This window comes from Molossus molossus, unplaced genomic scaffold, assembly GCF_014108415.1.
Source record: "Molossus molossus isolate mMolMol1 unplaced genomic scaffold, mMolMol1.p scaffold_m16_p_19, whole genome shotgun sequence".
Taxonomy (NCBI): Eukaryota; Metazoa; Chordata; class Mammalia; order Chiroptera; family Molossidae; genus Molossus; species Molossus molossus.
This window is the reverse complement of record NW_023425354.1, coordinates 36,629,300-36,645,561: the sequence shown is the minus strand read 5'-3', so window position 1 is coordinate 36,645,561 and position 16,262 is coordinate 36,629,300. Positions and strand designations below refer to the sequence as shown.

At 44.2% G+C, this 16,262-nt stretch overlaps 1 protein-coding gene across 1 annotated transcript in view; it reads right to left on the bottom strand.

Moving 5' to 3' along the window:
• Positions 1–16,262, bottom strand: part of MYO1D (myosin ID) — a 327,233-nt gene that overhangs the window by 166,627 nt on the left and 144,344 nt on the right. Inside the window, exon 16 of the mRNA XM_036269296.1 lies at positions 9,538–9,745. Coding sequence (XP_036125189.1) covers positions 9,538–9,745 — 208 coding nt within the window. The remainder of the gene's footprint in view (positions 1–9,537; positions 9,746–16,262) is intronic.

The following is a 16,262-nucleotide window of genomic DNA, read 5'->3' as shown; positions in this document are numbered from 1 at the left end:
GGGTGTCCCTGTTATCCACAAGGCAAACTAATTCTATACAGCATTGTTGTAGCCCTGGGCATTATATCAAGAAGATCCTATTTTTTATATTATTAAACTTTTGCTGTAAGGTATAAAAAGCATGTAATAAGGCATATGGAGGCTGATCTCTGAAGACTGTCAAAGAAGAGTTCGGAATCAGATGCCGGCCAGCTAATAAATGGCTCTTATTTGGACTTCAATTCTCTAGTGGTCTACGTTTATGATGGAAAATGACATGTGTTGGAATATTTTTGTAGAAAACTTTGCTCCCTATATTTGTCATAGGAAGTTTACTTGACCCACTAACCTCAGTGACGGTGACCCCACTGTGACACCAACGAGGCAGCTCTAACAAACTCCACTTGGATCGATGGTTCATGAAGTACTGATTCACACCTCTCCTCCCTGTAACAGCCTTTTCAAATAAAACGTGACATCTATCAGAGTGGTTCTCAAACTCTTTGGCACCTCTTCTTCTACAAAGCCTTCTTTCTCCCCTAGCTCAGAGTAGGTCAGGACCGACTTCAGACGGGCACAATTACCCCACCTCGCTGGTGTGCGTGCTGACATGCCTCCCTCCTGACGGGGTTGTCAGCTTCTGGGCGGAATCTTGTTCGCTGTCATGTCCCTCTTCAGTAATGAACGAACCGGCCTGTTTGTTCCTCAGGTACCCAGGCACGCGAGGGCCCTTCTCCCGCACAGCCCTGGGGCACAGCACTGGAAAGGGTACTTGCTCCTGGTTTCTTCTCACAGCTCACTGAGAGGCACACCTTTCTTTAAACACTGTGTCAAGGTCAAGCAGCATATGTCTGACCTTGAACACTCCCCATGAAGAGAGCGATGAGGGGTACTGGGAGTGCAACCTCCCTTGTCACACAGCAGTGGCGTATACGCCCTCCTGTGACTCAGCTCATGCTTTGTCAGTAGTCGTCCAAACACACCTTTCCCAACCCACTCAGGGCTCGGAGGTCACTTTCACCAAAACAAACAAAAATCTCTTCTCCTGATGCGTGTATTCTCGGTAAGAAACAGAGTCATGGACCACTTTTCATTTCTATACGTATGTCAAGAGCTGGTTCGTATTTTCAACATTAGAGTTTCCTTTCAATTTAGTAAAAATATATCAGTTTACGTGCTCAGTAGCAAATTACTCAGATATCATTAGATGTCTACCAAGGTCATTTTGCCAAATTTCAATCCTTTTTTTTTCTCTGACCATGATGCCATCATCACCTTGGCGGCTGGTTTTATAAACTTTTCTTCAGTAATGTGAGTTGTACCTGTTCTTCCTGTAAGGAATGCACTCTGAAGGGTGTCGCTGTGGCATAAGTGAGCAGGATCTAGAGGAGTGTGTGCAGAAGGCTGGACGACTGGGTTCGAATCCCATTTCTGACATCTGTGTGACCCCCAGCAAATGCCTCGGCCATCCGTGGCTGAGCTCCCTTTTCTAGTAAATGGAAACAGTAACAGGCACTCATTGTCTAGGCTCTTGTGAAGACTGAGTTAGCATATGTCAAGTGCCCAGAATGGTGTCTGGCACCCAGTAAAAATTAGTAGTTTGTTTGTTTTACGTTAAGGGCAAAAGTAATTGATTTATATGAAAGATAATTATTTTGCTTTTACTTTGAGAAACAGAGCGCTGGATTGGTTTCATGAAGTCAGTGAGCTTTGTTTGAAAATGATGTGAAAACCACCCCCCACCCCAGTTTCAAGCCCCTACTTGACAAAGTTTCACAATCAACAATGAATACATCAGGGAATAGAGGCCAATGAATAACCAAACCAATAAAATCCAATTTTCAGATAATGATTCTATTCACACTTTTTCTTTGGCTGGTTTATTACAAAATTAGTAAACTCAGGTCTATATTAACCTTTGAGACTTCCTATAATGAATAGTTATCATTCTCAGTTTTAGAATTTACTACTTTCACTATATGTTTATGCCTTAAGGAGCCACTTTTAATCCTCCCTGTGATTGGGACTACAATATAACCCAACAATAAGAACATAAAATGCAAATTTAACAAATAGATCCAATAAGACACTCCTAAGTATATTAACTTATTAATTAGGACAAACCAACCAGGGCAGTCCTTGCGATACGTAAGCCGCCTTTACAACATACCATTTTTAAGGATAAAATGATATGTCATTGAAAATCTCAGTATCAGAAGGACTAGGGTGTTCCTTTCTCAGAGGGGCCCCAGCTCCACCGATGACAGGAGCGCCACCCCCGACCATCTGTGGAATAACATTTCTAAGTCACTGGGAATAAGGAACACAATCCACGTACGAGGTAATGGTGAGGCATCATTATTAATTTCATATGGTACGAAAATGAAATATTAAAGTCCTTATCGGTAGAGACTATACAGGTATGTAAGGGTGAAATGATACAACCTCTGGGATTTCCTTTTCAAAACAATGAACAGAACAAACACATAAAAGCATGAGATGAGAACTAGATAAAGTAAGAATGACAAAATGTTGATAATTGTTGAAGCTGGGAGATGGAAACATGGGGACTTAAATGAGTCTCGCTACTTTTGTAAATATTTACAACTTTTCATAATGAAATTATTTTAAAAATACAACTTTTTCAAGATAGAGTCAAAAATGACTTATATCAGGCCCTCAAAATACAGTAAGTTCCAGAAGCTAGAAGTAGTCCAGGAAGCATCTGTGACTGTGACGCAATGGCACTAAAAATTAATAACAAAGTTAGGAAATAAAACATATATACAAAACATGGATCACCTGGAAACGATTTTTAAAAAAATGTTTACACACAGTGAGCTTAAAAATGCTGGCGATTTACTGATGGAATCAGGTAGCCCTATTTTTGTATAATACTCTCACAATATCAGTGGGCTAGTGGAATGCCAACTGTTTACTACTCTGAATTAAAAGAGAAAAAACCACTAATTACCCTACAATTCCACTGTGAACTCCACATAAAATTAGAAACAGCAGTCACACCCGGCCAGTGTGGCTCACTGGTTGAGTGTCGACCCATGACTAAGAGGTCGCCAGTTCGATTCCTGGTCAGGCCACATGCCCAGGCTGTGGGCTCAATCCCCAGTTGGGGGGCATGCAGGAGGTGGCCAATCGATGTCCTCTCTCATCGATGTTTCTCTCTCTAAGATCAATAAATAAAAAATAAAGAAACTGCAATCACATATAAATGTAGCCCACATTTTGTGTATTTTTTGTCACTAGCTTGAGGTCTTTCCTTCGTCCTCAGCTTTACATCACCTCTTCTCTTTCGCATCTTTTCCACATTTTTGTCTCCACTCAACACTTTGTCCTCCCTGTCCTGCTTCTGAGATTGCATCAGTTTTGCCAGGGCCTAATATCAAGCCACCACTATGCCCTAATCAGGAAGCTGCCAGACAAGAAAAGATAAAATTCTGGGAGCCAACGGAGCCTGAGAGGCCAATAGATGTGAACATTTACAGCATGAGGCTTCTATTATTTCCTACATAGACATGTCTGTAGTGTCACATAACTACAATAGAAGACTGCCAACTGACTTTTTAAAAATTGACTTTAGAGATAGAGGAAGGGAGAGAGGGAGGGAGGTAGAGAAAGAGATGGAGGGAGAGGGAGAAGGAGTGAGGGAGGAAGAGAGAGAAGCATCAGTTTGTTCCACTTATTTACGCATTGATTGGTTGATTCCTATATGTGCCCCAACCGGGGATCACACCTGAAACCCTGGCCTATCGGGACGATACTCTACCCAACTGAACTACCTGGCCAGGGCGCCAACTGACTTTAAATTCAAGCTTGACTGTGGACCCCATAGCTCACTGCATCATAGGTCGTACAAGCCGTGAGTACCATCTAGGGCTGGAATGAAAATCAGGACACTCCTGGCATGGTGTGGGGCAGTCTGGGGCGAGCACAGTTTACGTTTCCAAGGGCTGGCAGCTCCTGCTGCTGTGGAATTCATGCGCTGTAACGGTGACCTCAGAGTACCCACAAATTGCTTGGATGAAGATAATTAGAGCCCTGAAGATACTCTTTTGAGAAAGAACATCGCATGTTTGGTAGTCTTCGGTTTGTGAACAGAAAGGGCCTGACCTCACAGCCGCACTGTGCACAGAATGTAGGGTAATTTCACCCCAGAGCTGGGCCCACAGCTGTGCAATCTGCAATGATCCAAGTATATGACATTGTGATTTCTGTCTGCAATCGATGACAGATGCCCTTTCAGAAAAAATGAATTCCCCCCAAACAAAGACACAATTCACAAAAGCATGTATTGGTTCTACAAGCAAGTCAAGAAAGCCACTCTTCATGTCCATCAACCTATTCCAATTCGTTGTTAACTGCAACGAAAAAGATAAACTTCCCCAATATTTTTCCATCTCCCTTTGAGAATCCATCTTCAATTCGCCTTATACAATTTTGATATCGACCTATAGATTTCCTAGAATGAGAACATAAATTTAGAACTATACATGCACCAAAAAAGGGAGTTTTTTAAGGGGTTCCATACTCCACTCCTCTTCCAAAACAACAAAATATTTTAAACAAAATGGGTACAGACTATTAGAGAACCATGACTCATTCCCTCCCTCCCTCCCTCCCTCTCTTTCTTTTTTTTTTATTGATTTTAGAGAGAGAGAAAGGAAAGAGGGAGACAGAGATAGAAACATCAATGAGAGAGAACATTGATTGGCAGCCTCCTGCATTCCCCCCACTGGGGATCAGGCCCACAACCTGGGCATGTGCCCTGACCGGGAATCAAACCAGCGACCTCTTGGTGCATGGGTCAATGCTCAACTGCTGAGCCACACCAGCTGGGCCTGACTCTTTATAATGTACTTGGTGCAGTATTTTCACTAACAGAACTATGGACTTCTTTCAGGATTTCCCCAATTACAAACAAAAAAGTATCTTATTTTCTGGCAGTTAATGAATATGACACACAGAAGACGAATGATGAATCAAAACCAGAAAGCTTCAGGTGGAGGAAGAAAAAAACCTAAAGCCACAAAATCATCCAGGACAGCTCTGCCTCACAACCTACTTAGGAGCAATCATCAGACACTTCACCTGAGCCCCCGTGTGCGCCGCTGAACTGACGGCTGACCTCTCACACCTCCTTGCTTAAAGCTGTAATTCTAGAACTCGAGTTTCTTCCGTGCGGTCTAGAAACGCCATCTCATTTTCTCTCTCACTCAAGTGTGATGCAAAGCGCACACAGACTCCAAGGCAGAGGGTCTGCGGGTGCGTGAAGCAATCGTGTGTTGTGGAAGGAAGAGACGAGTGACCTCAGCTACACGGATTCGCTTCTTTGTAGGGGACAACTGGGCTTTCTGTAACAAGGTTTTTTCAATGTTCAGCTTCAGGTCATTCAGAAAAGGTGTTTATAAGAATGAAAATAACCAGTGCTTTCATGCATTAGTTAGCGGAAGCAGAAGTAAAAGTGCCTTTTTAAAAAAAATTTTTTTTCTTTATTGATTTTAGATAGAGAGAAAGGGAGAGGGAGAGACAGAAACATCGATGCGAGAGAACATCGACTGGCTGCCTCCTGCACGCCCCCTACTGGGGATTTGGCCCACAACCTGGGCATGTGCCCTGACCAGGAATCGAACCTGCAACGTCGGAATAGTGGGATTTTCCAGTTTCCCTCACACTTTCCTGTGCGGTTTAAATGTGTTTTTACAATGAGCATACTGTAGTTATATAATCAGAAAAACAGATAAAGCTATTTTTTTTCTTTCTTTCTTTCTTTTTTGGTACGTGCCCTCAGCGGAACCGAAGCTGGGTCTCTCTGGTCCACAGGCTGATGCTCCAACCGCTGAGCCAAACTGGCCAGGGCAAGCTATTTTTTCCTTGAAAAAGGAAATAAAAACAGACTGTTGGAGAGTCTTGTTTAAAATAGCATCCTTGATGCTGTCTCTCCTAGACTTTCCATTGAATTCCTACAGAAACAGAGAAAAAGTGAACACACCACACGGAAAGTTGGGTGACTTGTGTCCTATTCCCAGAAGTGGACAGAAATTTCCCCTCACTGATGGCCTGTGGGGCTGTGTGAAGAACATAATCAGTAGATGGCATCCACTACACCCCAGAGCGGTCATCCCGGGGGGTCAGGCTCCCCACTGTCCTGCCCTCTGATTAAGAGACGCAAGCTCTGCGTCACAGAGAAGACTGCAGGGCTGTCCCCGCACAGCGCAGGTGGCGGGTTTTGAAGCAGCCATCCCTTTTCTCTTAGGATCTCTTCTCTAGGGAGCAATTCTAATTCCTCACCAGAAAGCACGCAGAGGTGCTGTGGAGGAGACCAAGAAAGGAAGAGCCCTAGGAGGTGTGTGTCCCTGGAATTACCATTAAAAATATGTATTTTTTTCTTTTCACTGATTTTAGAGGGGGAGGGACATCTATGTGAGAGAGAAACACTGACTGGTTGCCTTCTGCACGCGCCCTGACCAGGGATTGAACCCACAACCCGGGTATGTGCACTGACTGGGAATCAAACCCACCACCCATCTGGGGTACGGGCGACGCTCCAACCGAGCCACACTGGCCAGGAGGGAGAGGAGGGGGCCCTGTTTATGGCTATCAGAGCTGTAATACACTAAAGCCTGTGGGACACTCACAACAGTGAGAGAAGAGAATACACTGTCCCCTACCAGCCACCAAGCAGACAGAAAGTGAGTTCAGGGGAGGGTGACGCTACAGGGTGACCCACACTGGGACAGTTTTGAGAGTGGAAGGGGTTCTACCAATAGCTGCAACAGACAACAGCCACACACCAGGACGGTCCCAAGCAGCTGAGAGGGAAGGTCCACTCTAGGCCAAGTCCGTATCTTGGACGGGTATAAAGAAGGAAAGCATCAGAGGGCCCAACAACAACACACGCATCGCTGGAAAGGACTGGAGAACAGATGGATGCACTGATGGGCTACGGCAGGCAGAGAGCAGAGAGCCAGACCTGTCAAGTTACCAGCAGCGCCTGAGAAAGAAAAGAGAGCTGAGTAAAAGCAACATCTATTAAAAACAAAACAACAGTTAATAGCAGAAAACTGTTTTAGGGTGCAACAGAATTGAGTCATTCACTCCAAGAGTGTTTTTCTGAATTCTAGGCAAAATAAATGACAGAGGCCAACACTTAGGAACACCTTGGCAACTGGGAAGAGAAAACGTCCATTAGACGCACACGATAGAATCATTTACCCAGGAAAACTAACAGAAGCAACACATATAAATCAAGAAAGGTTTCATCTGGATACAGGTCCACCAATACAAGCTAATATTATTTCTCTGTATAATTATTTCTCTGTATCTAACACGGACATGTAGAAAATATAATAAAAAATTCATAACAGTAACAAAAACAATAAAATATCTAGGACTTAACCATGAATTCATAAAGTGTCTCTCAAGGTGAAAGAAGTGTTTATGTAAGCCTAGTCTACAGTCTTCAGATGATTTAGCTCTGACTGGTGTGGCCCAGCGGTTAGAGTGTTGGCCGCGCACTGGAGGGCCTGGGGTTCGGTGGTTCCTGGTCGGGGTACATGCCTGGGTTGTGGGTTCCGCCCTGGCCCTGGTCAAGGGCACATGCCTGGGTTGTGGGTTCCGCCCTGGCCCTGGCCGGGGCACATGCCTAGGTTGTGGGTTCTGCCCTGGCCCTGGTCAAGGGCACATGCCTGGGTTGTGGGTTCCGCCCTGGCCCTGGTCAAGGGCACATGCCTGGGTTGTGGGTTCCGCCCCTGGCCCTGGTCGGGGCACGTGTGGGTAGCAACTGATCTCTCTCTCTCTCTTTCTCTCTCTGCTTTCCTCCTTATTTCCCTTCCACTCTCTAAAAAAAAAAAAAAAATCAATGGAAAAAATATCCTCAGGTGAGGATTAACAACAACAGTAACAAAAGATGATTTATTATTGTAAAAATGTTAATCCTTTCAAATTAATCTACACCTTCAATGCAGCCCTAATAAAAAGCATTGTTGAATTTAATGAGCACAGTAAGCGCACATTAAAATGTGTACTGCAGAATAAAGGTCTATGTACAGGTTAATCGACCTTAATAAAGAAGAGCAGAGAAAGTGGATTTATCCTACCACACACTGAGACACACGACAAAAACTGCGGTATTAGTGCATGAACCAACCGCTATAGAAACCGAGCAGAGCACTCAGAAACAGACTAGACATACTTAAGATATAATAAAATAATCAGTGGGTAAAGGACAGGTTGGCGTTGAGAAAACCTGCTCACCATACAGAAGAAAATGAAACTGGGTTCCTACCTAAAACCACATACATAGGTGGATTAACATGGATTAATGACCTAACCGTGAAAGGTAAAGGTATACAATTCACAGATGAAAATATAGGATAGTATCTTTGGGACCTAGAGACAGAAGAAGCCCTCTTACACAAAATTCCAAAGCACAAAATATAAGGCGAAATACTGAAGAATTTGATTATGTCAAAATTAAGGATTCTCTTCAACAAAGCATATTATAAAGTTCATTAGAATGCACACAAAATAGAAGAATATATCTATAATGCCTTAAGTGAATACAAAATTTATGTCTAAACATTCAAGGAATTCCTGATAATCGACAAAATGATACCAACTCCAGTAGAAAAATGGATAAAGGATAAGAAAGAGCAGTTTATAGAAAAACCCCAAAAGCAAACATATTTTTAATGAGATGTTCAAATTCAATGGTAATCAGAGAAATAAAAAGTAAAAAGAGGTATAGTTACACCTATCAGTCTGGCAAAACGTATAGGCAGCTGGATGAGACCGTGAGAATGTGGGCACACTGTGACCCCCTATACAGCAGGTGGCGCTGCAGAATGGCACATTTTGCAGAGAACCTGGCACTCCTTATACCAGTTCGGTCTGCATCTACCCAATGACCCAGCCACTTTCTCTGGGTATATATCCCAGGGACATTCTCACAGAGGCACATAATTTCTTTTTATATACCCACAGAATATTTTACGTTACAACGGTTAACATGGAAGCTATGAAAATGGATGTAGGGAAATAAAAAGAAACACACGAGTGAGTGAATGAAATAAGGCCCGTACAGATCAGTGGTGACAGGCACCACGATGCCACCAGCACCATGCAGTCAAGCGACCACACCTCAGTCGGTGCAGGTGGTGTGTAATGAAAGGTGAGGGAGGTTGTTTCACACACCTTGGCAAAACTTGTGAATCACAAGATTAAAAAATAATCCTTTGTGCAATTAAGCTGAGGGAAACAACTCTGTGACCTGCAAGAGACCAAAGCAGGCTGTTTCAGACATCTCTCCAACGTTAAATACCGGAGGACAAAACGTCCTTAGTGTTTTGAGGGGAAAGTAATTCTGGGCTCAGACAGCCAAGTACGCTTTCCACGTGCAAAGGCAACAAAACATTCAGAGGTTATGTGTAGATACAACGAAACATATCATCACGAACATTTCTTGAATCGAAGGAAACGTTCAACCAGTTTTTAAGAACAGAACAGCGAGGCCTTCTCCGTACCCATGGAATGCAAGATTACCTTCTGCAGAAAGAGGACAATCCGCACGAGCATCTGGGCGCGGAGCTCTTCCAGGGTGAACAGTGTGCGCGGCGTGCGGATGAAAATTTTGGTCTTCCCGTAAGACACATCGTCCTGAAAACCACAGCGCTCGATCAGCTTCTTGACAGCCTCTTTGTCTGAAGGCAGGTCGTGGTTGGGCCAGGTGAACTCCGAGATCATCTTGTACCTGGGTGAGAAAAACAGGGCGCAGGTCAAGGGAGAAAAACTGTAAAGTCTCAACAGATGCAGGAAAAACATTCCATAACATTCAAGATGTTTCATAGAAAGAAAAAAACAAAAACTAAACTTCTTAGCAAACTAGGAACAGAAATAAATTTCATAGCCGGATAAGAGATGTTGAAAAAAATCTTCAGTAAGATGCAACACTCCCTCATGATAACCACCTTTTCTAAAGTAGGGGTAGAAGGGTACTTCCTTAATTTAATGAAGGTTCTGGTTCTTTACCAAAAACGTGCAGCAAACATCATTCGTATGGGGGCAACCTTGGGAGCATTCACTCCACAAACAGAATCAAGATCAGGATGCCGCCACTGGGTTTTCTAGCCAGCACAGTGAGCCAGATAAACAAACAGGTACGTGATTGCAGAAAGAGCAAAACTAACATTACTTATGAACAATATACTTGCTTCGTAGGAGATCAAGCAGATAGACTATTATCACTAAAAGAAACCTAAGCACTATTCTGCATATAAGATGAATACACAAACAACAACTGTTATGCCCTGGCTGGTTTGGCTCAGCAGTTAGAGCACTGGCCCTCAGACCAAAGAGTCACGGGTTCGATTCCAGTCAAGGGCATGTACCTCAGTTGTGGTTTGATCCCCAGCCCTGGTTGGGATTGTGCAAGAGGCAGCTAATCAATGTGTCTTTTTCACATTGATGTTTCCCTCCCTTCCTCCCTCCCACTGTATCTGCACGTGAAGTAATTACTTAATAACAAATAAACAAACACACAACAACTGCGTTTCTACATACAAACCGCCAACAGTTCTTGGCCACGTGGGCCTCGCACGGGCAGTTCCCTACACACCAGCTTCACGCGAGTGTGAGTGTGAGCAAGACAGAATCTCACAAGTGACATCCCATCACTTGTGCCATATCCCATTTCGCTAGAAGCAAATACCAGGCCCAGGCCAACCTTGAGGGAAGGGAATTACACAGTGTGAATCCCAGGAGGTGGGGATCTTGGGAGCAGCTTAGAAGCTGCTTATCACAGTGCTCCCCCAACACCCAGGTGCAAACTTGGTCAACACAAGTAGCCAAATTTAGTAATGTTCATACATTTCATCTGAAATTCAGGTTTTGCCCATATTCCAGTTGCAGAGTAACTCACCTGTGTGTTACACTTAGATCTCTGATCCATTTGGAGTTCATTCTGGTATATGGAATGAGGTAGGGATCCAATTCTACCTTTTAACAAAAGGCTATTCCCCAACACAACTTACTAGAAAGTGTGTTTTTCTTCCTTTTTTCATTTAAGAAAAAAAAATTTTTTTTTTCCAGAGAGAGAGATAAAAACATCAATGTGAGAAACATTGATCAGCTGCCTCCTGCACGCCCCCTACTGGGGATCAAGCCTGCAATCCGGACATGTACCCAGACTGGGAATCAAACTGGGACCTCTCAGTCCATGGGACGAGGCTCAATTCACTGAGCCACACAGGCCGGGCTCACCCTGTTATTTTTTATGTCACTTTTATCATAGACTACATTTCCTACGTACTCAGTTCATTTCTAGGCTTCCTGGTCGGGTTCATTGCTCTGTCTGTCCATCCATGCATCAATACCACACGGTTTTAATTACAGATGTTACAAGTATACTTCAATATCTTTTCTTTTTTATAGGTCTTTCTAAGTATTCCTGCAGGTCTGTCTGTGCATATAAACTTCAGCATCAGTTTACACAGTTCCAGGGAAAAGCAGTCACAGAGCAAACACACAGATCCGTCTGCACTTCTGTTGGGTTCCCACGTTAAAGCCATTACATCGACCTCTGACGTTGAGTTGTCTTATCCAAGAACAAGAGCAGCCTTTCTATGTTCTCAAGGCTATTTCTGTGCCTTTCAGGAGTCTTTAAGTTGTACACATTTCTGGTTAAGATAGTATACATCTAAGTGGCATCCAATCCCTTCTTGACATCTCTCTCTTTTCCCAACTTCCATCTTGGCTCCCATGACAGCAGGCTCTCCCTGACTTCCTTTGGTCTCTCTGGGTACTTCCCCTCAATCTCATTTTCTGGCTACTGCTCCTCTATTTACTAGACCCTCATACTGGAGCTCCCCAGGGCTCACGTCATGCCCTCTTCTATGCACACCCTTCCCACATCACCTCATCTATTCTATCCACTTTATCTTTCAATTCATGAATTTATCATCCCTAGCCCAGGTCTCAGTTCTCAGCTTCAGACTCATATATCCAATGCCTACCTGGACCTTGGAGGCATCTTAAACTTCTCTTTCGGTCTTTACCACCTGCATGCCCTCAGTTACTGAAGCCAGAATCCTGGGAATCAAACTGATCCCTTCTCTTCTTTCTCATTCTTTCTAATCCATCAAGTCCTATGGGTTCTACCTTCAAAATATATTTAAAATTCAACCATTCTCACCTGTACTTCCACAATCCTAATCCAAACCACCATCAAGTTTACAACGATAGAATCCTGAATTATTTTCCATTTCCTCTCCAATCTATTCTGCCTACTCAGCAACCAGAGTAGTTTTCTAAAAAGCCTTATATCAGCCCTGACTGGTTTGGCTCAGCGGTTAGAGCATTGGCCCGCAAACCAGAAGTTCTGGGTTCGGTTCCTGTTAAGGGCACGTACCTTGGTTGCAGTTTGTCCCTGGCCCCATGGGGTTGTGTGGGTGGCGGTCGGTCGATGTGCCTCTCTCACATCGATGTTTCTCTCTCTCTTCCTCCCTCTCCTTCCTGCTCTATCTGAAGATAAAAAATGTCCTCAGATGAGGATGAAAAAAAAAAGCCTTACATCCTTTTTACCCCCCCGCCAGACTTTTAAAAATGATTTTTAGAGAGTCTTTAGAGAAGAGAAACATTGATGTGAGTGAGAAACATCAATCAGTTACCTCCCAAACATACCCTAACCAGGATCAAACCAGCAACCTAGGTATGTGCCCTGACTGGGAATCGAACCGGCAACCTTTCAGTGCATGAGCTGCACTGGCCAGGGCTCATTTGTATCTTTTACTGCTCTTCTCCTTTATCACTGTACTCCAATGACATCAGCCTTCTTTAGGATCCTGCGATGTGTGTTGCTTCGTTCTTGCTTTAGAGACTTTGCATATATTGTTCCCATTGCTTGGGATGCTTTTTAATCTCTTCACTGAAAAGCTGGCTCCTTCTCATCCTTTAGTCTTCTCCTGATCTTCCTTCACCAACCATCAATCCTCACACCCATCATTCCTCTCTAAGGCCTGTCGGCTGGGTTTCTTTTTCTTTTTCTTTTTTTTTTTTATCATCCTCACCCGAGGGCATTTTTCCATTTTTTGTTCAGATAGAACGGGAGGGAGAGAGAGGAAGAGAGAGAGAGAGAAACATCGATGTGAAAGGGACACATCGAGTGGTCGCCACCCGCACAACCAACCAGGGCCGGGGACAAACTGCAACCGAGGTACGTGCCCTTAGCGGGAACTGAACCCGGGTCCCTCCGGACCGCAGGCTGATGCTTTAACCGCTGAGCCAAACTGACCAGGGCGTGGGTTTCTTTTTCTTACGCCATTCATCATACTGATTTGTGGGTTGACCTGTTTCATGCCAGTCTCTCTCAAGGTCTGTGGGTGCCACGAAGCCAGGGGCTTTGTTCTGTTCCCCACTGGACATCATGTTGCCTGACGTACAACAAGGAAACAGACTGGTTGGGTGAAAGAAAAACAAACAAACAAACAAACAAACAAACAAACAAACGGAAATACATTTAAAAGCCTGCTCACTTGCCAGATAGGAACTGAAATAGAAACCAAACGAGAGTTCTACTGTGAAGAGAGATGTAATATTACACAACATCATGCGAAAAAGGAAACATCAGAAGATACACACAGCCTGTAGAATCGGAATAGGCTCTTTTCCCAGATGTACATTCCACCATCGTACCTCCCTAGAGGGTTCCAGAGAGCAGCTAATCTCAACGTAAGTAATCAGTCACTAGACTTCAGTCTTTCCACTATTTTGTCTTTTAATGTTTTTTTTTAATTGATTTTTTTAGAGAGAGAGCGGAAGGGAGAAAGAGATAGAAACATCGATGTGAGAGAGAAACATCCATCAGCTAACCTCCTGCACGCGTCCTACCAGGGATCCAGCCCGCAACCTGGGCATGTGCCCTGACCAGGCATTGAACCAGGACTTCTCAGTCAACGCTCAACCACTGATCCACACCAGCCGGGCTCCACTATTCTATCTTTTAAAGGGTAATCTGAAATATTTCTGATTATAAACATGTTGAAATTTTCTTCTTATTTTATATTTTCCATATAAATATAAGGCATGCTTTCCCATTGTTGCTTCCTTCCCTGCTTTCTCTTAATTCCAGTTCATTTTCTCCTTTGATCTGGAAGCCATATACTCAATTGTGAGACAACGCCCTGGTAAAGACTGCAGCCTCAGAAGCCGGGTTCAAATACGGCTCCACCACGACCTGGCTCTGCGACCTGGGGCGAGTGCACATCTGGGCCTTTCTGGCCCCTTGTAAGGTGGCTACCTTTGCTTCCTGGGTCTTGGCCTTTATGTCTATAATGTTTCCTTTGCAGCTGCTGTGGTGGTTACTTGTCCTGGCCATTACGGCCACCTCCTGGTGCTGCAGCTGTGGTCAATCCCAGCACAGTGGCTGGTGGCTTCTTGCAGCCTCAGGAGGCCGCCTTTCCCTGAAACGGCACCCTTGGCTTCCCTCCGGGTCTTCCGATCGGCTTCATATCCTGCTTAGGAGTGACGCGCACTTTCAAGTTAACTGAGATTCCCTTTGGATTCCATAGTGTGGCCATGCATTTACTTGTTATCAATAGACATGTTTTACATTATTTGGGGGTGCTCTGCAGTGGGAATGGGAAATTTAAGCTTGCACCACGAAGATCACCCTATTTAAAATTCAACGGTTCTCTTCAACCTGTTCTCTTTTGTTTTTACAATGAGTGTTAGAAAACACAACCCAATTCTCATAGCATGTCTTCCATGCAAAAATCACAACACGACATTTTCAGCTGAAAGCAAAAGAAGTCCAAAGAGAGGGTAAAAGTCAGTAAAGATAGGCGTTTGCAAAATTCCTTCTTCCCCCTAAAGCAAACTTGCGTGTTGTCTGACTTACTCCAACTGCTCCCCACAGCTTCCACTCCGGTGCCAAAGCTAATGGTTAAGCTTCTGCTTTTATTGCAACACTTGATGGGGTAACTGCATTTTTCTTCTGGAAGTGCCTTCTCTCTTGTCTTCAACCCTTTCCTGGTATTTCTTCTCTGTCATTGGTTATTCCCTCTCCTCGTTTTGCTGGTTCCCTCGTGTCAGACCACCAACCTAAACGTCTGCATGGGACTCCTCTTCCTTAGCCAGTTCCAAGACTTTATATAGAATCTGGATACTAATCACAAACATCTCTATCTCCAGATACATCTATATCTAATAGTTCACTTAATATTTCCACCTAGATGTTTGGCAGGCATTTCGAACCTAACACAATCAAGAGTCAAATCTCGATCCCATCTTTGTTCCCAGTTCCATGCCCTCCCCCTCAGACTTCTCTCATCCCATCTTCTGTATCTCAGCAAATGGTACCAGGCTGACTCAGATGCTCAAGCCAAAATCTACTTGTCTTCCTCCATTGCTCTGATCTAGCCAACCCATGAACAAATCTTGTCAACTTTCCTCAAAAACACATCCTGGACCTGTCCGCTGTCCATTTTTTGTTCAGTTAGAGTGGGAGGGAGGGTGGAAGGGAGGGAGGGAGGGAGAGAGAGAGAGAGAGAGAGGAAGAGAGAAACATCGACATGAAAGGGACACATCGAGTGGCTGCCACCCGCACGACCAATCAGGGCCGGGGACAAACTGCAACCGAGGTACGCGCCCCCAGCGGGAACCGAACCCAGGTCTCTCTGGTCTGCAGGCGGATGCTCCAACCGCTGAGCCAAACCAGCCAGGGCTCAAAGCACTGTTATCAAGCCACCTCTCTTGGACTCAGCAATAACATCCCTGAGCACCTTCTTGCTTTCTAGTCACACAGCAGCCACAGTGGTCTCTTAAAACACCCACAAGATTGTCACCCCCTGCTTCCAATCTGCCGGTGGTTTGCTAGCACCCTAAACCAAAACGGAGGCTGTTTAGTCTGGATTAAAGTTCAACATGATCTGGCCCCTGTTCATCTCTCTGATCTCATCTCACACCCCTGCCCCGTCAGTCGGTATCCCCCGACCACACGGACTACATTTGGTACCTAAAACGTCACACTTGTCACTGTAACAGAGGCTTTCCCTCCGCCCCACCTGCTCTTTCCTCCGACCTTTGTGTGGCTGGTTGCTTCTTGTCCTTTTCATCTCCTTAAAGACTCTTCTGACCATCCAATATCTTATGTATGTATGTATGTATGTATATATGTATGTATTTATTTATTTATATTTTTGTGGACTGTATAGTGTAGAACACAGGAAATGTTCAATAAATATTTAAAAATAAATGCACAGATGGGATTTAAA